At 38.1% G+C, this 22749-nt stretch overlaps 1 protein-coding gene across 9 annotated transcripts in view; it reads left to right on the top strand.

Annotated features, from left to right (window-relative positions):
- Positions 1-1722: 1722 nt before the first annotated feature.
- Ccdc88a (coiled coil domain containing 88A) overlaps positions 1723-22749 on the top strand; it is a 137404-nt gene continuing 116377 nt past the window's right edge. For 6 of the 9 annotated variants that reach the window (XM_006514455.4, XM_030245467.1, XM_017314219.2 and 3 more), the window contains exons 1-2: positions 1723-2728; positions 2825-2925. In XM_006514455.4, coding sequence (XP_006514518.1) covers positions 2666-2728; positions 2825-2925 — 164 coding nt within the window. In that variant the 5' untranslated portion in view covers positions 1723-2665. The remainder of the gene's footprint in view (positions 2729-2824; positions 2926-22749) is intronic. The other 3 variants (NM_176841.5, NM_001363368.1, NM_001363369.1) reach the window with 1 other exon arrangement.

Raw genomic sequence — 22749 nt, forward strand, 5'->3', positions numbered from 1 at the left:
TGCTAATCAAAGAACTGTGATTAAGGAAGAGTCAGCAAGAGCAAAAGAAAAAGACTGTTTATAACCAGGATGACTCAGGATTTCTGCATAGGCCAGGAAAATTCGAGGCTATGCTCTGTACTACATGGATTCAGTATAATCCGAAGTATGATGATTTTAGAAGGCCTTTCGTTTGCAGATACTCCAGAAGCAAGGCATTTTTTTTTTCTCCTGCAACTGAACTCAAGTAGAGGCTGTAGTGTTCCAAGTTGTTTATAAAGATTAGAATTCCGGGGAATAATGACCACAATGCTACTGCTTGCAGTAGCAGATCATTTGCAATGAACTGCCATCTCATGGGTCTTTATTGTTTTTTCTTGCTTTACATGGGAAGAGAGGGGCTCAGTAATGTGTCTAGGTTCACACAGCTAGTGAGTCTTGCTATCAGAAATCCTGAAGGTTCGTGCCCCACGTTGGACGCAAACAAACTTTTGCTGGGCGTGGTGGTGCACATCTTAAATCCCAGCACTTGGAAGGCAGAGGAAGAGGCAGGCAGATTTCTGAGTTCGAGGCCAGCCTGGTCTACAAGTAAGTTCCAGGACAGCTACACAGAGAAACCTTGTCTTGAAAACAAGCAAACAGACAAACAAACAAACAAAAGAAATCCTGAAGAAATTGTGGTGTTTAATTTAGTATATGATAAAACATGTTTACTGTTACCTTAAATTATGAGAGATGGAGAGATGACTCAGTGGTTATGAGCTCTGGTTGCTGGTGCAGAGGACCAGGGTTTGATTCCTGGCATCCAGTGGCTCATGGCTGCCTCTAACCTCTGTTCCAGGGAACCTAGTGCCCTCTTCTGACCTCCACAGGAACCAGGCACATAAGTGGGGAAGAAACATACATCCAAGGCAAAAATTCATACAATCAATGAAAAATAAAACATACAAAAATAGATATCATTAAACATATGAGTAGTCAAAGAGGATAGGTACTTGTAAGCACTGTGCAAACATAAAATGCATTGTAATATCACAATACCATATTGTGTTTGGAAAAAGATGTTTTCTATTCCATCTTATCCTGGACATGCTATGGGTATGAGGAAGAATAACATTTAATTTGCTGTGGAACTGTCATATTTTGATGGGCCCTCTAGTACATAAGATAAATGATTTTTAACAAATGTTTGTCACACAACTTGGATGATTTCTAAATATTTTCTCTTGTGGCTCTCAATTTGGATTTTTTTTCCCAGTGACCAAGAAGTCAAAAAATAATGCCTGCATCATGGAAACTCCAGTCAGGAAATCCCATGTTGAAAGGCAGCTTTGGTTATTCTCGACTCTTATAAATATTTCATATATATATAATATATAAATTATATAAATATATATTATATCTATAAATATTTCATATATATATGAAAAGACGGGAAAACAAAAACAACCTCCATCCCCCCAAGATGTGCTTTTGCTTCTTGCTGCAGCTTTCCTAGGCCTTTTAGGGGGCGAGAAAGCATGTTTAACAGAGCAAATCAAAGTGTCCGAAAGAGGATGTCTGCACCCCTCGTGTTTAAAAAAAAGATGGGTTTCGTTCCTTTTCCTTCACACATGAAAGAAGGCGCTCCAGGAGGAAAGAAACCATAATTAGACATGAGCGAGCAAGCAGACAGACCCGGTTCCTCAGTCTTGCCCGGTTCCTCAGTCTCGCCCCCTACACCCTGGCATCCGTCCGGGGCGCGGACTCGACGCGGGCCCCCGCCGCAGCTGCATCGTCCGCGCGTCCACGCTCCGCCAGAATCTGGGCGGCGGCGGGCCGGCCGGGGGCGCGCTCACGCGGGAGCGCGCTCTTGCAGCGGTTTTCTTCTCCCACAATCCAGAGGTAGAGGCGCGGGAGGGCGGGGAGTCGGCGGAAGGATACTGGCGCGGAGGGAGTGGCGCGCTCGCCCGCCAGGCCGGCGGCGGGTGTGCTGCGGCACTGCGGTTCCGAGGCCGTTACCCTAGCTCCTCCAGAGGGCGGCGGAGGAGGCTGGAGCGCGGCAGCGGAGCGTCCGGGCGTCGCTGAGGCACACGGAGGCTGGCGGGGCTCCTGCAGCCGGACGGTCAGGGACACGCCTCGGTGCTCCGGACCCCGGCCAAGGCCAGGGCGCTGAAGCGAGCGCGAGGCCGCGGAGGGATGCTGAGCGCCTGGAGAGGGGCGAGCCGCGCCTGAGGCTGTGAGGTTGCGGGCAGACGCTCCCAGCTCTCGGCGCCCGTGCCCACTGGCGGCCGGAACGCCCAGAACCGCTCGCCCAGGTCCAGCCCGGCCCCCTCGGCCCCCACGTTGGGCTTGAGTTCTTGGCGGCCGCTGCGCTGGCCGGCTCCCCCCGGGAGCGGGGCAACCTTGACGGGCTTTTTGTCTCGTGCCCCGGCCGCTCTCCGCGTCCTCCTCCTCCAGATGCCTTTTTTCTGCCCCTCCTCACCGGGTGCAGACTGCCAGCATCGGCTGCGGCTCAGCGCGGGATTCGGGCTCGTTTCCCCGGGGGGGCTAAGGAGGGACAGCTCTTCCCCTTCTTCGATGGGATTTTCCTCTCCTGCCGGAATGAACTTTCATTGATTCCGTCTTCTACATTTACTGACCAATTCCCTGGGCGTATTTGTGGTACTTCCTCCCCCCGCCCCCTCCTGAATATATAATCTGTAAAATGGAGAACGAAATCTTCACTCCCCTTCTGGAGCAGTTCATGACCAGCCCCTTGGTCACTTGGGTAAGGAAGATGTCCTTTATGGTATATTTGGCCGTGTTATTTGTGGCTGCAGAGATGGAGGTGGGCGTTCACGTCGTGATAATCCTTCTGTTCTAGGTTAAAACGTTTGGACCTCTGGCTGCAGGAAATGGGACTAACCTGGATGAGTATGTGGCTTTAGTGGATGGGGTATTCTTGAACCAGGTCATGCTCCAAATGTAAGTGTCTTCTTCTTTCTTGGTAACTTATATTCTTTGAAACATTACATACTTTGAACTTAGATTTCACGACTTAATTTGGTTCTTTGGCCAGAAAAAAAAAAATCAGGTAGTTTAATTGGATCTTGGAAGGAGCGGTATTCTTATGTGCCTGCCCCATTTATCACAACCAAATAGTTATACCTGTTAAAATTGGTAAACTTTATCCGTGACTTTGCCAATTCTGTTTTGTCATTTATTGTCTTGACTGCTGAAATTCAAACTACATTGTGTCATCTTTGGTCATTTGGTAAAATGACGGAGATAGAGAAATCTTGTCTACCACAGGGAAAAGACTTAACTGAAGTTATATATGTGGAAAGATATTTATTAACCTTTTTAGTATAAGAATAAGTGGTTCAAAAATGGAAAGTGGTGAACTAATATGTTTCAGAAGTGAAAAATTCAGTTAACATTACAATTGGTCAGGAAGACTTTGTAGCAAACAATTTAAATATCCAAGTTTGATTAGATGGCTTATTGTGTTATTGATGAATTATTAAATTGTTTAATATTTGAGGAATTGTTTAAAGGTATTTTGAGGTTTATAAATAACTGAAGTCTTGAGAGCTGGGTTAATTAGTTAAATCTTTTGTTTGTAATACTGAGCATCTGTTAAGTAGGAATGGGGTTTTTGAGCTAGAAATTGAATATTGAAAGCATATCAGTACTTAGATCAGAGTAATACAAATGACTCCATTTTATTGTTACGGTATTGTAGTGCAGATTCATTGTGAGTACTAAAGTGGTTATCAGTTGCTGAAGATTTAGACTTCTTTCTCAGTCCAGTATCATTACAAGAATCTTGTACTTTTTGACTTGAAGATACTTCTTTTATATATGTGAGAAATTAATTCAGTATAAATGCTTGTTAGAGTCTGTATACTATTCTGTTAATTTTACATATATCAATTCCGTTTTTTTTTTTTAATGGAAATTATTTTTCTTTTTATACTTTCTATTTTAAGAGGTTTTTGCGGGTTAGGTTTTTGTCACCTTGACACAGGGATCTTTAGGGAGAAGGAAACCCTCAGTTAGAAAATGTCTTTGCCCTTCCCACCTGCAGGCAAGTCTGTGGGGGCATTTTCTTGGTTGCTTCATGTGGTTGCTTCATGCCCAACCCACCGCTGACAGTCCCTACCCTGGGCCGGTGGTCTTCGTTTGTGTAAGAAAGGTAGCTGAGCAAGCCAGAGGGACCTAGCTAGTAAACAGCCTTTCTCTGGGCTCTCAGCTTTAGTCCTGCCAGCTCCTGCTGGGACTTTTTTTTGTTTTTCAGTGATGAACTATTACCTAGAAGTAAGAGGAAATAAACCCTTTCTTCCACAGTTGCTTTTGGTCATGTGTATATCATAGCAAAAGAAAGCAAGCTAGGACAAGGTTAGGAGTGAAGTGCAGAAGGATTGTTCCAGTGCTAACCTCTGTGCCCTCAGAGGCTGGTACTGTTTTCATGTGTGTGTGACTCCACAGGAAATAGTGTTGGTTTATACCTTTTCCAAAGAAAACTTGTACAGTTGGATATGTGGGTTAGCTAAAAATGTATGATTTTTTTCCCCTTAGGAAGGAAAAGAGAGTGTAGACATTTTCAGGATTAGTGCATTCTTAGCAGATAATTTATGGAATTACTTTTTGTTTGAAATACCTATTTCCTAAGCCATATGATAAGATAATTTAACTACATTTTAGGAATGGACCCCATTATAATACATACTCACAGTTTTCCCCTTATGTCTCTTTATTTGCTTAATTTTAAGCAGGAAAATTTGAATTTTGTGTACCAAACTAGGAAAATACATTACCTTTTCACCTTAATGTTTTTTTCTAAAGAATATTTCTGATTTTTTGAAGCCTGGTACTTGAGTTAAGAGTTAAAAACACATTAGCCCTGCCTTTTTCTGAAGAGACAAGGAGAAGTGGAAGTGAGGAAGGGAAAGGGACTGGGAGGAGAGGAGAGAGGGGAAACTGCAGTTGGGATGTGATATATGAGAGAAGAATAAATACAGTTTGTTTGTTTTAACCACATTATCTGCACTTTGGGTTCACACTTTGATTTAAAAAGATATAGGAATATTTTGAAAATAGTGATGTTCCAAAAGAATAGTTGCTAGGTTCTCCTCAGAACCTTGGGAGGGAGGACCAGCTGCTTTCAAACCTCAAATGTACTTCTGTGTTTTCAGTTCCATCTCTCAGTTTCTCTAAACGATTCTTTTAGTGTCCTAATTCTGTTCTGAATGACCTAAATGACTTAAATGAATAACTCGTTAAAACTGGGACAACACAAATGTAGTTTGATGAATTATATATGTGGTGAAGCAACAAAATACCTAATTTTTTTGATTGGATATTTTCTCTATTTACATTTCTTTTTTTCTTTTTCTTTTGGTTTTGTTTTTCGAGACAGGGTTTCTCTGTATAGCCCTGTCTGTCCTGGAACTCACTTTGTAGACCAGGCTGGCCTCGAACTCAGAAACCCGCCTGCCTCTGCCTCCTGAGTGCTGGGATTAAAGGCGTGTGCCACCATTTCAAATGTTTTCCCCTTTCAAGGTCTCCCCTTCGGAAACCCCCATCCCATCCTCCCTCCCCCTTGTCTCCAAGAGGGTGCTCCCCCACCCACCCACTTCTGTCCTCCTGCCTTGGTATTCCCCTACACTGGGGCAGCGAACACCGTCAGACCCAAGGGCTTCTCCTCCCACTTATGTCCATCCTCTGCCACATATGTGGCCAGCACCATTGGTCGCTCCATGTATAGTCTTTGGTTGGTAGTCCAGTCCCTTGGAGTTCCAGGGGTTCTGGCCTGTTGACACTGTTGTTCCCTCCATGGGGATGCACTACCCCCTCAGCTCTTTCAGTCCCTACTCCAATTCCTCCATCAGGGACCCCCCACCCCACCCCCAGCTCAGTCCAATTGTTGACTTAGAGCTTCCACTTCTTTGTCAAGCTCTGGCACAGAGCCTCTCAGGAGACAGCCATATCAGGCTTCTATCAGCAAGTACTTCTTGGCATCCACAAAAGTGTCTACATTTGGTGACTATATATGGAATGGATCCCCAGGTGGGGCAGTCTCTGGATGGCCTTTACTTTATTCTCTGCTCTACACATGGAGTGTAGTCCATCTGAAGGATAAGACTTTAGGGGAGAGGTATTTGTAAGGTTGGCTTAAAAGTGTCATCTGCAAAAGAGGAGTTGGCTGTATTAGGTTTGTATCACTTTGTTATGTGGACTTCTTGCTAAGTGGAAGTGTGTGGTCCAGTAAGGCCAAGAGTGGAATTCAGAGTAAAAATCTTTTGCTAGCAACCAGATAAAATCCTGGATGAGATGGATGAAGGAAGGGTTCATTTAAAGGTAATTTTAGTAAGTGGATAGTTTCTGAGTGCTGTCTCCTAGGGTGATAGGATATGGTGATTTCTCAACCAGTAAAGTCCTTTACACTGAGGGTAGAAGTAGGACTTTGATACAGTGTTAGCCTAAAGAGGCAAATGATGTCTTACATGGAAGAACTTTTATAGGGCCAGGGATGTGGTTAGGTAGCAGAATACTTGCCTTCCATATAAAAGCCCTGAGTCAATTCCCCACACAGCGGGGATGGGGGGGTGGGGGCTGAGAGTGGGGGGCTTCCTAAAATGAACTCTAAAAATTTATTAGAAATGACCAGAGTGAACAGGAAGAGTCATAAACAGTAGAAGAGATGAATGGGAAGGCATTTTAAACATGTGCAATAAATGAAAAGCATGAAAATGTGAATGAAAGTTAAACCAATAGATTTGAGGAAAATGGAAAAATGTGCAAGACTATTGGTGAGAAATCACAAAGGAAGTTAAAGATGTATACAAGTATAGTCAGAGCAGGCCCATTTGAAGTTTGGAAATCACATATTCACATACATATTCACATAAGAAGAGACAGTAACCATGGTTGGTTGAGCAATAATCTTACCTGCTCAGAAACTGAAAAAACATCTGTAAAATTTATTTAGAATGGAAATATGGGATAGAGGAAAATAGATTATATATTCTAAAATGAATAAATTCCTTTTTATATATATTTTAGTTTTGGTTATCATACATCATGGATTTCATTATATCATTTTATGCATAATAAATAAAAATCATTGTACTTTGCTCATATTTTCTTCCCCACTACACTCCGTCATCCTCATGCCTTCCCTCTTACTTTTTCTGCCAGTTAGCTCTCCAATAATTGGATTCTTTATTAGTAGTGTGTGGGCATTAACTGAGGAAGAAAGTTGATGACATCAGAGGGAGACTGATAGACCAGAGCAGAGCTCAGACTTTTTCCACTCATGAACTCTTTCCACTTGAGAACTTTTTCCCTGAGCTTAGCTGTATAGCATATAAAACAGGTATACAAACTAAGCATTTAAAAAAAGAATAAGTCATTAGTTTATTTTAAAGCAATTTTTTATAGTCATGTAACTATCAGGTATTAAAAACAAAAGCAAATTCATGTACTCATGATAAAGATCTGTTTACCTTTGTATAAAGAATTAAGTCTTTGCTGAATATTTGATACTGTAGGTTGTAAAACATCTTTATTTTGATAGGACCATTAGAAATTCTGATTTTTTATCCCAAGTCAAAATTCATTGAATTTTTTTAAGTGAAACTCAAGTTAGCAATTTTTAAAATCAAAATTCTAACACAATACAACACAGAAATACACTAATTTGATACATTTTTGAAGAATCATGGAAGGAGAATGTTAATTGTATTTGTTTTCCACGATTAAATCATTTGTTCATAAGAGCAGAAAACATTGTATATCCACTCAAAACACAGACATTTATAACATAAATGTTTTGAATGTGACCTCAGATGTAGGCAGTGTGTTCATTGGTATTGTGTGGTGTGACGGCATACACAATGCACGCTGTATATGTTATGTTTAGAATCAAGGCTGAAGTACAGTTTCATAACACAGTGTAGGTAAGAGCTGACAGAGACATCTTGGTTTCATTAAACATCTTACTTTGAGTTAAGTTTTGAATGGTCTATATTCAGAAACATTTTACCATTGGCCAGAATTTTTTTTTGACCCTATATTTAGTTGTGTGGCTTTCATATGAGGTTGCAATTCACAGTTTTAAGAAGTTGGACTTTAGAAAACATTTTGACAGTTTCTAACAAAACTAAACTTTGTCTTACCATATGAACTAGCAATCCACTTGGAATTTGTCCAAATGAGGCAAAAACTTGCATTTATACAAAAGACAGAGAGAAAATATTTATAGGACCTTTATTCATAGTTTGCCCAAACTAAAAATAACCATTATATTCTTTGAAAGATAAATGGATAGGCTGTCTTGTATCCATGCAATGGATACTGCCAATGATCTGCAGACCCTGCATTCAGGTTTATGTCTGAACTGTAACTCACAGTTGAAGAAGTTGGGACTAGCTGTTGCAGGAAGAATGAAGTAGGTTTTAGAAGAAACAAAAGGAAAGCAAGTAGAAAATTGAAGTCAGGAGAACTTAGAGAATTTGAAATTTGAGTAATGCTTAAGGCCAAAATCAGACAGTTGCTAACAGGTACATAAGTTGAGTGGAATAGAGATAACCAAAGTCAGAAATGTAGGCTTGGGTTTTTTTTTTGTGTGTGTGTGTGTGACTTTATTGGGTTCTTACATCTACCACCCTTCTAAACCTTATTCCACCCTGATCCCTTCCAATCCCGCAGCCCTAGGTAGGAGAAAAGAGGTTAGAGGGGAAAAGAGGCATAGACCTTTTCAGACTACTTCCTGCTGATTAGGGATATCAAGTTCCTTGGGGCAAGTCCAGCCTTCATCATCAGGATATTCAACTTCTTGTCTCTTTGCTCATGACCACTTACTTGACAGACTGTAGCAGCAGGAACCAGCAGCAGCCTCCTTGGTGTGTACCTCCTGCCCGTCTCAGGGCCCTAGTATTTATATACCCTCTGAAAAGTTCCCAGAGTTCCAAATGTCATACACAGGCAGAAACTATCTGAGGCTGCTAAAACCATGTGCCTGCTAGAGCAAGATCAAATCGTAGTCACCTGCTGTGAAGCAGCCTCTTATCCCACACCTGAGATTAAAATAAAAACAAAATCATATAACATAACTGGATTTTTAAAGAAACCAAAATTCTCATTACAGAGAAGGAACTAAGCTTATTAATCTTTATGAAGCCATGATCTCTTGGTTACCACTAGAGGTAGAAATGAGTATGATTAAAAGTTAACATGGAAAACAAAATAATAATTAGCTAATGTAACAGTGTTAGTAAATTAAATTTGTGTAAAAAGAAAAGTAGTAACATAGGTTTATAAACATCTTTATGTTGAAAAATAAAAATTGGCAGAATATTTCCGTAGTGCTTCAGGGAAAAAATGTTAACATAATCTTCTAATGTGACTTAATTTCCGAATAAAGGCTAGAGAAGAAGTTGAAAAGTCACTATGCTGTAGGCAACATAACCATTCCCACCATGGACACTGAAAGAATAGGAAAGATGCGTTAGCTTTAGGTGCTGGGTCTTAGTCTTTTACTAAGACATGGGTGGTTTTCCGAGAATGAAGGATAAGTTATATAGAAATACATATTTACAAAGTCTGAATTAAAAAAGGATGAATAAACTATAGGAAAATGCCAGAGTATAGATAGTGGGAATAAGATTACTGGCCCTGATTTACAATGTAGATTTGGCTTGTGGAGTGTGTATATTCATAAAGTCAACACATGGAAGAATTTAGATTTGAATCAATCCTTGAAGGATAACTAGATTTGGATAATTATGGAAAAAGAAGGGTATTTTACACACACACATATAAAAGTTGCAATGGCAGAATAAACTAGATTATGGTAAATTTGAAAATTAGTGTAGTTTTGGTTTATGTGACAGTCATTTGAGAACCATTTGCAGTTTCTTAATAGGAGATTAAAGTATTTTGGAAAATCATTTCAGCCTTAATTTACAAAAATAGATTAAGTGTGTAATTTAGTCTATACATCTGGTATTTAGTATATATAACTTTATTTAATCTAACTGAATAAATCACTATTGTTAAGTACTGAGGCTGCATCAGTAAATGGGTTTGTTTTAAGTTGTAGCAGTGCTTGAAGCTGAGGTGGGGACAGGTAAGAACAAGCAAGAGGGATGGTGAGTAGTGTTGTGGTGGGAGAGTCCTAGATCAGGCTGGGATTGTGACTGGAGAATGAACAAATGAAGAGCCATGGCTAGGCAATGGATAACGTTCTAGATCACACGTGTAAGTAACAGTGTGAGAGATGATGGCAAAGCCAAAGTGCACAGGTTCTTTAAAGTATGTATCTATACAGGAAAATGTTAATTTTAAATCAAGTGTTCAGTTTGACTTTATTTGTTATAATTTGTAACTAAGAACATTTAAATGTGTAAAACATCAATATCCCTAGTTTTCTTTGAGAATATTTCAGTAGCTATGTGTCATAGTCAATATTCTATTGCTGTGAACAGACACCATGACCACAGCAACTCTTAAAAAGGGAAAACATTTGATTGAGGCTTGCTTACAGTTTCAGAAAGTTAGTCAGTTATCCTCATGGTGACATGTAGGCAGATTTAGCCACTGAGAGTTCTACATCCAGATGCTGGCAGCAGGAAGAGAAGATACATTGGACCTGGCTTGAGCTTTTGAAACCCAAAGTCCACTCCCATTAACACACTTCCTCCAACAAGGCCATAACTGTTTCCCGAAAGGCCACACTCCTAATCCCTCTCAAATAGCATCATTCCCTAATGGCCAAACATTCAAATATATGAGCCCATGGAGTCCATTCCTCATCAAACCACTACCCTGCATATTTGCACATTTTTTAAGCTTTCCTTTCTGATAAAAGTACATATTTCACTTTTAAATTTATTTAATAGGCAAGAACTTTAAGAATGTCCTATTATGATTATTCTTTAGGATGTTGGAATACTTGTGTACTCCATTTATATAATATAATTTATCTAAGAGACAACAGTTTTTTGGAATTAATTTGCATTTTATAAAAATTAAGATATCATTATTGTAGAGGTTATAGGGCAGCTTTGTGGAGTTAGTTTCCTCCTTTTGCTTTTGCATGGGTGCTTGACATTGGACTCAGATTGTCAGGTTTGTGTTGTTGGTCAGCAAGCATTTCTATCTGATGAGCCATCTTGCAAACTCAGTTCATATTTTAAGTTTGTAACTAGTGATCTTTGTGCTGTACTTTTAAATAATTGTGAAAATTCAAAGTTGTATCTATGCTAAGAGCTGTAAAGCTGTATTTCAGAGTTAGGGCAGTACTGATTGCAGTAAATTTTACTATATTGAAAGATTCAATCACTCTGTTTTATAATTATTCTGTAAATGGTAAGTTGTATACTTTTATTGATTGTTGTTTTCAGAGAAAGTCTCACTGTGGAGCCCTGGCTGGTCTGGATCTCACTCTGTAGCCCTGGCTGTCTTCAAACTCGTAGACATCTGCCTGCTTCAGTCTCTTAGGATTAACATATATACCACCATACCTAGCCCATAATTATTTTTTGAGTTATATTCTGGAAGAAGATTCTGGTAGTAGTTGCTTAGTTAACCAGAGTGTTGTTTTGTTTTTCTGCAATAGAGAAATTGTTTCCATACTGAATATTAAAGCTTTCAAAAAGCTGGGTGTGATGGTATATGCCTGTAATATCTATTAGAGTGTCTTATTCTTTTTTGTATGTGTGGTTTTGAGGCAGGGTCTTACACTGAGGTCTAGGTGGTCCCAAATACTGGGATTTACAGGCATGAGCTATCACACCTGACCTTTTAAAAAGATATAGCCCAGGCTGTTCTCCAACTCATGATTTTCTTGCCTGTCTCCAGTAGTTTGCTTACTATCATAGCCAGCACATTCAAAACAAAACAAAACAAAACAAAAGGGGGTTTGTTGTAGTGACAATTTTGGAGTTTTGGTTTCTTTGAAAAACACTGAAAGATGGGACTATGTTTTCATTTTAATCCGGGTATGAGATATGGGGTTGCTTCAGAGTGTCCACAGCAGCTGACTCATGCTCTAGCAGGGGCAGGATGTTGCCAGCTGTGAGTAGTTTCTTCAGTTGTGTGGCATTTGGAATTCTGGGGACTTTTCAGAGGGGATATAAACGCTAGAGCCCCAAGAGATGGAGTAGGTTGTTGTTGGTTGCTGTAGGTTTTGATTGCTGTGGTTAGTTAAGCAGTTCTGTGCAAAGAAGAAACAAGAAGAAATTGGATACCCTGAAGGCAAAGATCATACTTGCCCCAAGGACTCAATGCCCCTAGTCAGCAGGAAATAGTCTAATGATAATGTCTCCCCTCCCCCTTATCCTTTTTATCTCCTGTCTAGTGTTAGGGGGTTGAAAGGGTGGAAAAGGGGTGGAGAAAAGGTGGAAGAAAAAAGAACACACAGAGTAGCCAAAAGCTGACTGCAGTCTGTATCTGTGTCTGTGGATGCTCTCAGAGACCAAAAAAATGATTTGGATTTTTGTGATGACTTGCAGTGTGTAGTCCAACTAACCCAACAGTGGGCAGCTGTGAATGGGAAGTGAGAGAGTCTAGTAGTTGCTCAGTCCCACGAGGCTAGTTGTTTCATCTGGTCTTCTGAAGAAGTAGGTTCTAGCAGATGTGCTGGCAAGTGCAAGTGGCCAAAGAAGAATGAATCTTCCTTCTTCCAATGTCCTTATGGAGGCCTCCAGCAAAAGAAGGTGTGACCCAGATTAAAGGTGTGTACCACCATGCCTGGTTCTAAAACTTGCTTTGTCCCAGGCTGACCTTAAACTCAGAGATCTGCTTGTCTCAGTCTGTGCACTACCTCTTCTGGGCCTAAGAGTTTCATGGCCACTATGCCGCAAGATCTCCTTGTCAAGATCCAGGTCAGAAAGCACTGATCATAAAATAAAGGTTGGACTAGGTATGTGAGTTCAAAACACTTGAGACACCATGTGTACAAATATATACACACATAGGTAAAAATTGTGGGTGAAGCTGTTGTCACCTTGACATGATCAAGGAATTGTAGCACATTATGTTTGTGGTTGATAGATTCTTCACCTTATGTACTTGTAAAAATTTCTTTCACATAAAAATGATGAAGCAGTAAAAGTTACTTTTTAGAGTTCAGGCTTGTCTTTTGTTTGAGACAGATTCTTGCGTTACAGCCCAGGCTGTATTGGAACTCACTGTGTAGCCCAAGCTGACCTTAACTTTATGGTAATCCTCCTCTTAACGTTTCTTAAAATGCTGAGAGTACATGTGTAAGCTGCTGTGTCTGGCCAAGCTTGTCTAATTAAAATATATATTTTTAAAGATTTATTTTTATTTCGTGTGTGATGGGTGTTTTTGTGTACATGGTGTGTGTTGCCCACAAAAGTTAGAACAAGGTGTCTGGTTCCCTGGAACTGAAGTTACAGGAAGTTGTGAGCTACTGTGAGGGTGTTTCATATCCTTTGAAGGAACAGTCAGTACTCTTAGCCATTGAACTATCTCTCTCGCCCCTAATTAATGTATAATATGTTTTTTAATGAAAACTATCTACAAAATACTTATATTACATAGTGAAGTATTGTTATCTCTAGGAAATACTTCATGAAATTTTGAATTGCAAACTGAACAAGTCCATATTTTGTGGAACAGTAATTTTTGCTTGAAAGAACAACTGATGGGTTGTGATTATTTGGGACAGACATATATTCCTAAATGCCTTAAGCCAAGCTTGTCATTTTAAGGAGAAGAACTAATTGTATTTGTTGCTAAGATGAGGTTTGAGTAATAGAAAACATTGACATCTCTATATGTCAATGTTAAAGACTTATTTGTTTGTTTACTTATTTATTTTTATGTGTCCTGAGTGTTTTGCCTCTATGTGTGCATGTGTAACATGTGTCTGATCAAAAGAAGTTGAATTCCCTGTAACTGGGGTTAATGGATTTTTGTAAGCTACCATGTGTATGCTGAAAAGTGATCTTGGGTCCTCTTCAAGAACAAATATGTGAATTTTAAAAAGGTTTCTAATAAAATGTCTCACCATTTGGAATATCTGCATTAATTCAATAAGTCAGTTTTTGTTTTGACATAGTTTCTCTAGATAGCACAGATTTGCCAAAATGATTTTCCCATCTTAGCCTCCTCGGGCTAGGATTACAAATGTGTCCCACTAGGCCCAGTTGGTATATTTAAAATATACCTGAGCTGTAAGAAACCCACATATATAATGCACATACCACACTAGATAGACAAGTGGCATTTATTTTTCCTTTCTTTTCCTCCTTCCTTCTATCCTTCCCTCCTCTGTTCTTCTTTCCTCACTACTTTTATCCCTCTTTCCTTGCCTGTATTGATCCAGTGCATGGCATTGGACCAATAGGTTTTCATTTCAATGTAAGAAAACTTAAGTTTCATTATCCATATTACAACTAAACTGGTAAGACAGTACTTCTTTTTGGATTTTGGGAGTATCCAATAATAATGTCAATAACAGTTTGAAAGCCTATAATATATAACAGCATCCTTTTTCTGGTTGCCTATTTGCATGAAGATCTTCTTTTTACACTTCAAGCAAAACAATGTATCAACACATTGAATACAGAAACAGATACAAGAATATAGCTGCCTTCCATCAAGGCAAACACTGAAGACATTTACAGAGATATACAGACTTGTCACCTTCTACTAATCGTATTTTTATTTTAGAAAAATAGTTATCAAAGGGGATAACATTTGAAATGTAAATTTAAAAATATCTAATTAAAAAAAGAAAATTGAAAAATACACCATCTGCAAAAGCAAAAAAAAAGAAAAAAGAAAAAGAAAAAGTAGATATCATAAATAGTGTCATTAGTAATTGTGTTACAGTAAGTGCTGTTTTAGGTAAATTGATAGTTTTAAAAATGAAAGCATAATATTAGATATATAAATTAGTTATTTCAAATGTTTCATAATTAAGTGTAAATGTAAAATTATCACAATAATGGAAAACAAAAATTGTAATCAAGTAATTTTAAGCTAAAGTGGCAGGATCAGAAATATGCACACATGTTGCTAAAGTACTGATGGCTAAGCACCAAAGTTTAAGTACAAACACAGAACAGATGGACGGAGAGGAGACAGGCTTGGAGTCTGGGTAGAAGAGCATAACACCATTAGAACTATCAGATTTCTGTTTTCCATAGTTAATAGCCAATGAATAAATAAAGACATAATTCTGGTTTGTACCAGCACAGATTTTAAACTATTCATGTCACAAATTTGCCAACTTTTTCTTTATATTTTTAATAATAAAATTTATGTATGCAGTGGTAAGGTAACATGTTTACCTACCTGAATATTCTTTAATTGGAGCTAATGCAACATGTTGTAAGTAGGTCATTTACAAATAGTTTATTTGAGGCTCTGTTTTACTGGTAAATTGTTTTAACCTCTTACTAGACAGATTTGATCTGTATTGCTAGGCCATTTTGCAACCAAAACATTCTTTCTCTTCTTGTAAGGAGAACTGGTTGATTTGTGATTATGCTGGTTTGGAAATAGCTGTGTTTGACTAGAAAGTCTTGTTTATGCTTCACATGCATAATGTTTAGTAATCTTTTAAAAATGCTTTTTCAAAGATACAAAAGGATCCTTCTAAAAATTTTCATGATTGTTCTAAAATAGTCTTTTTTTTTACATTTGGATTATTAAAGGCAGACTGTTTAGAATACTTTATGGGCTATATTGTTTTCTTTTTAAAAATTCTAGAGTATTTTTAAGAATATTTTACTGAGATTTATATATGTGTATATAGTATATATACACACACACATACATACACATAATGTATATGTTTAAATGACAAACTGTACAGAGGAACAGGCATATTTATGTCTATTTAAGATACATTTAAGATACATTCTGTACAGGTTAATTTATTAGTGTCTTGTGACTAAATTGCTAAGGTCAGTAATCACAAGGCATAGTTTCATTAAATATGCATTCAAGTATATATCAGACAAAATTACTTGTATTTGCCCCTAGAAATAAATAAAGTGGATAAGATTAATAAAACAAAAAAGACGTTTTGGTTGCTTTTCAGTCTTTTAAAAAAGTATTTTTACCTGGTTAAAGGTCTGTAGTGAAGACTGACCGGTGCACCTCCTTGCATCTCAGCTCAGTTCTCCAGCAAAAAAAGTTGTAGCTTTTTTTGTAAACAGTATTTTTTCTGTTACTAAACACACACAGAGACACACAGATGTACACACACTCATAATGTACCATTTTTAGACTTATTTTTTATAGTAATAGATAATACATTTGTATTTCTGCTTACCCTGCCCTTCTAATAACATGGTTATCACAAGTCAATAATCATTATCTATGTTATATTACTACACAATGTTTCATACACACCTGGGTATTCTTTTTCCTGAAGTTACTGAAATCAATATTTTTTGTGTGATTCTCTGTAAATTCATCCTTTAATAGTAAAATATTTTTCATGGTTGTAGAATTTGAGATTCTTGTAGGTTGTTTTACCCAAGAGCCATGTCTCTCACATAAAGATCCCATCCTTGGGATGGAAGGTTGTTTTCCCTGGCCCTAACATATGGCAGTATAACATGAAATTAGGCATTCATCACATCAGAAACCTGAGCCTTATAATTGAAAGTTTATTGCTCTTTCTACTCATGCCTAGAGGGCTAGCCTATATTCTAAGTCCAGAAAATTTGATTTTAGAACTGTGATATAATCCACTTTTTCTAACTAAGAAGGAACCTCTCAGCTCTATTTCCACAATAAAAAAGCATTCAGTTAGATACAGGATAGATTGGAAACTAAAACTGGAGGGGTTCAGCGTGCCTAGGTTCTTGTTTATTCAAACAGTTCTCCTTTCTTTTAGACTCTAAACAAGTTTTCTAGATCATAGAAATTTCCTCAGATTTCATGTGTGTACTTAAAAGATTTGTAGGTACAAGTAGTTTTGATAAAACAAAATATTTTTTCCCGTTTCTTTAAGATCCCTGCTAAATATAAAGGTTAATTTTAAGTATTAAAGTACTTTCCCCTCATTCTCCCCCCCCCCTTTTTTCATTTTCTAGCTTAAGTTGTTTTCATTTTCCCTCTAGTTTCTAAAGTAACTTATATCTCATATCATTAATATATAAAAGCATTGGGGATGGTGAGACTCTGAACACTCAGGAGGCTGCTATGGGAGGATTAGGGCTACATAATGAGATCCTCTGTCAAAAAGGCAGCTCCCCTTTTGTATATCTAGAATTATCTTGATTGTTAAAAACAGTTTTGCTCAAAAGCTAATTAAAAAAAAAAAACAAATAATAAAAAAAAAAGGTTTGGTCAGACCAGAACTGAAGGTGTGAATAGGTGCAAATTCTTAGAAGAGCAAAAGAATTTCGTATAAAGCGCCAGGCATACAATTTAAAGAGGAAGTTTCAAACTTTGAGATCTGGGTAAGTGCTATACTATAATGTATATGGGGTTGTATGCTAAGTATGTGCATTTATTTTAACATCTGTCCGTTTTCAGTGGTGATGTTGACTTTATTGTTAGATTTAAGTGCCTGTATTCATAATAAAACATGACTGTGGTGAACTGGCAGGAAAAAGCAGGTGCATCTTGACTGCTCACTGTGAAACAGAATTGGAAGATCTCAAATAATACAATAGACAGGGATTTATTATTCACTTGGGCTGTATAGATAACACTGATGGAGCCTTCCTATTGGCCTGTTGTTTTCCTAAATGATCTTGTAAAAGACAAAACAGAGAGAATAAACTAAACAAACTTAGTAGATCTAAGCAGATTATAAGTTTGGAATTTAGCTTTCTGATTTATATTATATCTAGGTATCAATAAAATAGTTTCTAGTTTTAAACAATGCCAGTGTATAAATACAAACATATAAGAAATGTATAAAGGGCTTCAAATATATAATACAAATTTATATGAAAGACAGAAGGTAGCTAGAGAGCTACGGTATTTACTAAATGCTTATGATTTCACGTAAAATTTGTGTGTGTGTGTATTTGTGTGTTTACCATAGGTATATCTAAACATTTTGTTACCAGGTTTGTTTCCTATTTAAAAACACACTTTTATACACTAAGTAATATGACCAGTATAGAAAGTATTTAAGGATTCTTTTTCTATCTTTTTCTTTTTTAACTCACTGACTGAAAATGTTTTGGAGTTAAACACACAGAACAAGATTCCCCTCCAAATTTCTGTGATTTTTACCAGTGACTTCCTGATCATGTTTCTGTTTGTATTTGTTTGCTATGATATGTAATCTGACTTTTGTGACAAAGCACCATTATTTTTTAAAAGCAACTAGTTCTTATTGTTATTTTTACTTCAGAGATTTAACAGCTCTTCTACTTAAATTCTTGTTTGCCTTGGGCTGTTTGACTATTCATTCTTTCCTCTGTAGTAAGCGTGAATCAGTCACAGTTAAGGCTTAGCCTGTCTTAGCACTATTCAGTATTTCCTTTGCAGATGCCGTAACTGTGGTTTAGGAATCTTGTTATTCAGTGGAATAACTGTCTTTAACAATTACTTCGTGTGAGACAAAACCTTGAGTGGGAGTGACTGTTTCAGGCTGCCAAGTAGATTAAAGAACGACAAATTAATAGTTGGTAATAAAAAAGCAACTATTGAAAAAAAGATTAAAAAGAAAACCCTATGTGGGGTGTGTGTGTGTGTGTGTGTGTGTGTGTGTGTGTGTGTGTGTGTGTATGCGTGGTGGTGCACACTTTTAATCCTGGCACTTGGGAGACAGAGGCAGGCAGATCTGAGTTTGAGGCCATCCTGGTCTACAGAGCTAGTTCCAACAGACAAAGCCTGTCTCAAGAAAACCAACCAAACAAAAATTAAACCCTGTGTGTCGTCCGTGATTATTTGTTTTTATTTATCTCATAATATTTGTGTCTGGAATTATGCTATCTCCTAAAAAATAAAATGTTAATAAGATACTTTGCTTCTGTCAAGAAGCTTTCCAGTTAAATGGGGGACCAAGAGTCAGAACAACATAAGATAAAATTATGTTTCAAATCAGGCAATAATTATTATACTATATCTTAGACCTGAGAGAATGTATATTCTTGAGATTTTGAGGATGTGTTTTAGGAAATGTAACACTATAACTCTCCATATTAACATATAGGAATTGGAGAAGGCCCTGACAAAGAGAAGCCCTGGTTAAATGTGTGTTATTGGTAAGAGTTGGCCATGCCAAGAACCCTAGAGCCTCAGACCCATGGAGAAATGGCAGCACCTCTGATCTAAGTGTGGATGTTGACAGTGTATACAGAAAATGTCTTCCATGGTTTTCTTCCCTTGGATGTCTATGCCCTAAAGACTGTTTTCCTAAGATTAGCTAAACCCTGCCTTCTTGTTTATCTGTATGTAATAACTCTACCTTCTTGTTCTGCTGTATGCAATAACCCTACCTCTGTAATAAGTTCCATCTGAGATGGAGTGCTGAAGTTTCTCCAGTTGAGAACCCAAAGAGCCAGGTTCTCTGTCTGTCTTTTACTCAGTCTTTTGTTGACCCCCACTCCTAGTAAGATCAATCCTGGCAGCCATGCTGAACATGGCAATAACACACAAAAATGAGAAGGATCAGACTAGATTTCAAAAATAGACCTACATGTGGGAGTTGGATATATCACTAATTAATAAATGGTGTTGAGGTAATTGGCTATCAATATAGAAAAGCTACAAATTTTCTTTAGGAACCTTTAAGAAGATTGACTAGTAGACAATGCTTAAGAATCAATTTAGCTGGAATGCTAAAGAACATTACACAAAATTTGATTGTGTGTGTATGTGTATATGTATATACATACTGATATTCTACTACCAAGTATATTAATTAGTTTTCTTTATTCTGAGACCAGTATACTCAAGGATGAAAAGGTTTCTCTTAATTTATGGTTTCAGAGAGTTCTGTTAAAAGTTTGGTCCCATGTTCTTAGGTAACATCATGGCACTGGGTGTATGTTATGGATGATAGCTTTTTATATGTTGAAGCAGACAGATAAACCAGGTATAATATATATGAAAGGACCTACCCCCATTGACATAGTTCTTCAGCTATGTTTCACCTCCCAAAGTTTTCTGAACCTCCTAAAATAACATAATTTGCTAGAATTGAGTGTTCAAAACACAATCCAGGGGAAACATTTAAGACTCAAACCATAACATTCTTCCATATGCACTCAATGGCACATGGTCATCTATCTCATAATGCAAAATGCATCTAATCTCAAACATCCAACATTATTCAAAGTCTCCTCTAATACTCAAGGCAAGCATGCATAGAAAGATATAAAAGTAGAAGTACTTGTTGAGAAGGGTTTCCTAAACTGATTTCCTTACTTCATTCACTTGCTTTGTTTGAGTACTCTGTGTATTCACCTCCTGGCCCCTTATGTGTGCCTGTGTGTTTGTATGCATGTGTGGGAGTAGTTTACCTACATGTATTATATACACTGTTGGAGTCCGCCAAAAGACCCTCACTCACAGACTACAGAGATCGACATTGCTGCAAACCGCAAGAGGTTGTTTAACATGTTGGGGACCGCCCCCCCAGCACATAGGCAAGAGAAGAGACCCTGAACAAACAAAGAACACACTTTTGTTTTGTTTTGTTTTCGAGACTGGGTTTCTTTGTATAGCCCTTGCTGTCCTGGAACTCACTCTGTAGACCAGGCTGGCCTTGAACTCAGAAATCCGCCTGCCTCTGCCTCCCAAGTGCTGGGATTAAAGGCATGCACCACCAGGAGAACACACTTTTTATACTTTGTAAAGGGCAGATTTAGGCAACAGGGCTAGCTGGCTTACTCTAATTAGTGTAGCAAGTAACCCTTTCAGGCGTTGGTTGGTTTGCATAGGGTGACTACCTTTGGCCTAGTCCCTCATTCTGCCTGCCCTGATGGTTTTTCTCAGCATTGTTTAGTCGGCCAGCTTCCTTATCTGGCTCTGCACTTGGCCTGCTAGTATAGTTTGGAAAGTCCCTTCAGAGGGGGGAGGGGCTAGGTGGTCTTGAATTTATTTTGGATTCTACAATACCATGTCTATGGCTGGTGCCTACAGAGTTTAGAAGAGGGCATTGGGTTCCCTGGAAGTGAGTTACAGATAGTTGTGAGTCACTTCTATGGGTGCTGGGAACCAAACTAGGGTGCCCTGTGAAAGCATCAAGTACCCTTAACCAGTGAACACCTCTTTAGGCACTCAGTAATCTCATTTCAGTGGTGAGAAGGGGAATGGGAAGTAGAGAAGAGGGTATAAAGAAAGAATTAGAAGTAAAATATTTGAATTGTAGATATGAGAAGTAGTAAAAAAGTGTTGTAGTAGAGTTGAAGAGACAGTTACAGAAATAAATGTCTTTTCATTACAAGATACAAGATAAAAGCCCCATCTAACAAAGTACAACAGTGCATGTTTAAAAAGTAAAAATGCAGCTGAGCAGTGGTGGCACACACCTTTAATCTCATCGATTGGGAGACAGAAAGGCTGATATCTCTGAGTGTAAGGCCAGCTTGCTCTACAGAATGAGTTATAGGACAGCCAGGGTTGTTATACAGAGAAACTCTGTCTTAAAACAACAAAATAAAAATGAGCCTTTGGTTTTTTTAAAGAGTAATGAAGAGAAATAGGAATTATTGTAATCTTAGTCTTCATTCCTTCCTAGTTGGGTGATAGGTCCCACCTGCCCCTGTGGACTTGTCCTTTCCATCAAGTCTCTACATATATGTGGGGTGTGGAGAGGCTGCTATTTACAGTAACGCAAGCAAGTTAAGTAAGCGTGTTCTTGCATATGAAAGGGATTTCTGTGGTCAATTTTTAACTTTTGCCAGACTCTCTCTGTATGAGATCTCTGCCAGCAAATTATAACCTTGTCTCTGGGATTCTGAGAAACATTTTTTACAAGCAAGTGTTATTTCATTTCATGACTGAGACTCTGAAAGTGTATGAAATGCTTGCTCACCTATGTTTATGTTTGTTATTGAGAGGCTACTTCCCTTGCTGCTGCTGTACCAGATTCCACACCATACCCTGAACTAGCTAGAGCTTATTCAGGCAATGCTGTGATGGTGACTGGGGAACAGGAAGTCGTTGTCTTCTCTATGACTATTTCCTAGACGATTTGAGAAGCTCTGCCTCAGGTTCTAGTGCCACATTTCTGTCTCCACAGCTGCCACTGCTACAGCAATTTCTTTATATGCAACCTATATTTCATCTCTGACTGTATCTGTTGTCTGAAGTGGCTTTCATGGTGCTTTCCCTGGCATCTACTGCTGACTCTGGTCTGGCACAAGCAGCTCGGTATAGGTAGGTGTCAGTTGGCTGCTGCTTTGCAAAGAAAGTCACATCTATGCTTATTGTCTTTGGCTTGTTTTCTCTCTTTTAAAAGTATTTTTATTTTATGTTTGAGTATTCTGCTTGTGTGTATGTGCATCATGTATGTTCATTGTACACAGAAGGCATCAGATTAGCTGGAACCAGACTTAAGGACATTTTTGAGTCACCATGTGAAATTGAAGTAGAATCATATGGAAGAGAGCTGCAAGTGCCATCTTTCCAGCCCTATCATTTGATTTTTTAGATAAGATCAATTCTGAATTGGGTGAAATGGAATATAAGTAGTTTTAATTTGCATATACCTGATGACTAAGGATATTGAATATTTTAAAGTATTGCCCATTAATATTTCCCTTTTTTGCTGTTTTTGAAATTTGAAAAATAGTATTTGTATTATAAATATTATATATTTGTATATATACTATATATATTTGT

Source organism: Mus musculus, chromosome 11 (assembly GCF_000001635.26).
Source record: "Mus musculus strain C57BL/6J chromosome 11, GRCm38.p6 C57BL/6J".
Taxonomy (NCBI): domain Eukaryota; kingdom Metazoa; phylum Chordata; class Mammalia; order Rodentia; family Muridae; genus Mus; species Mus musculus.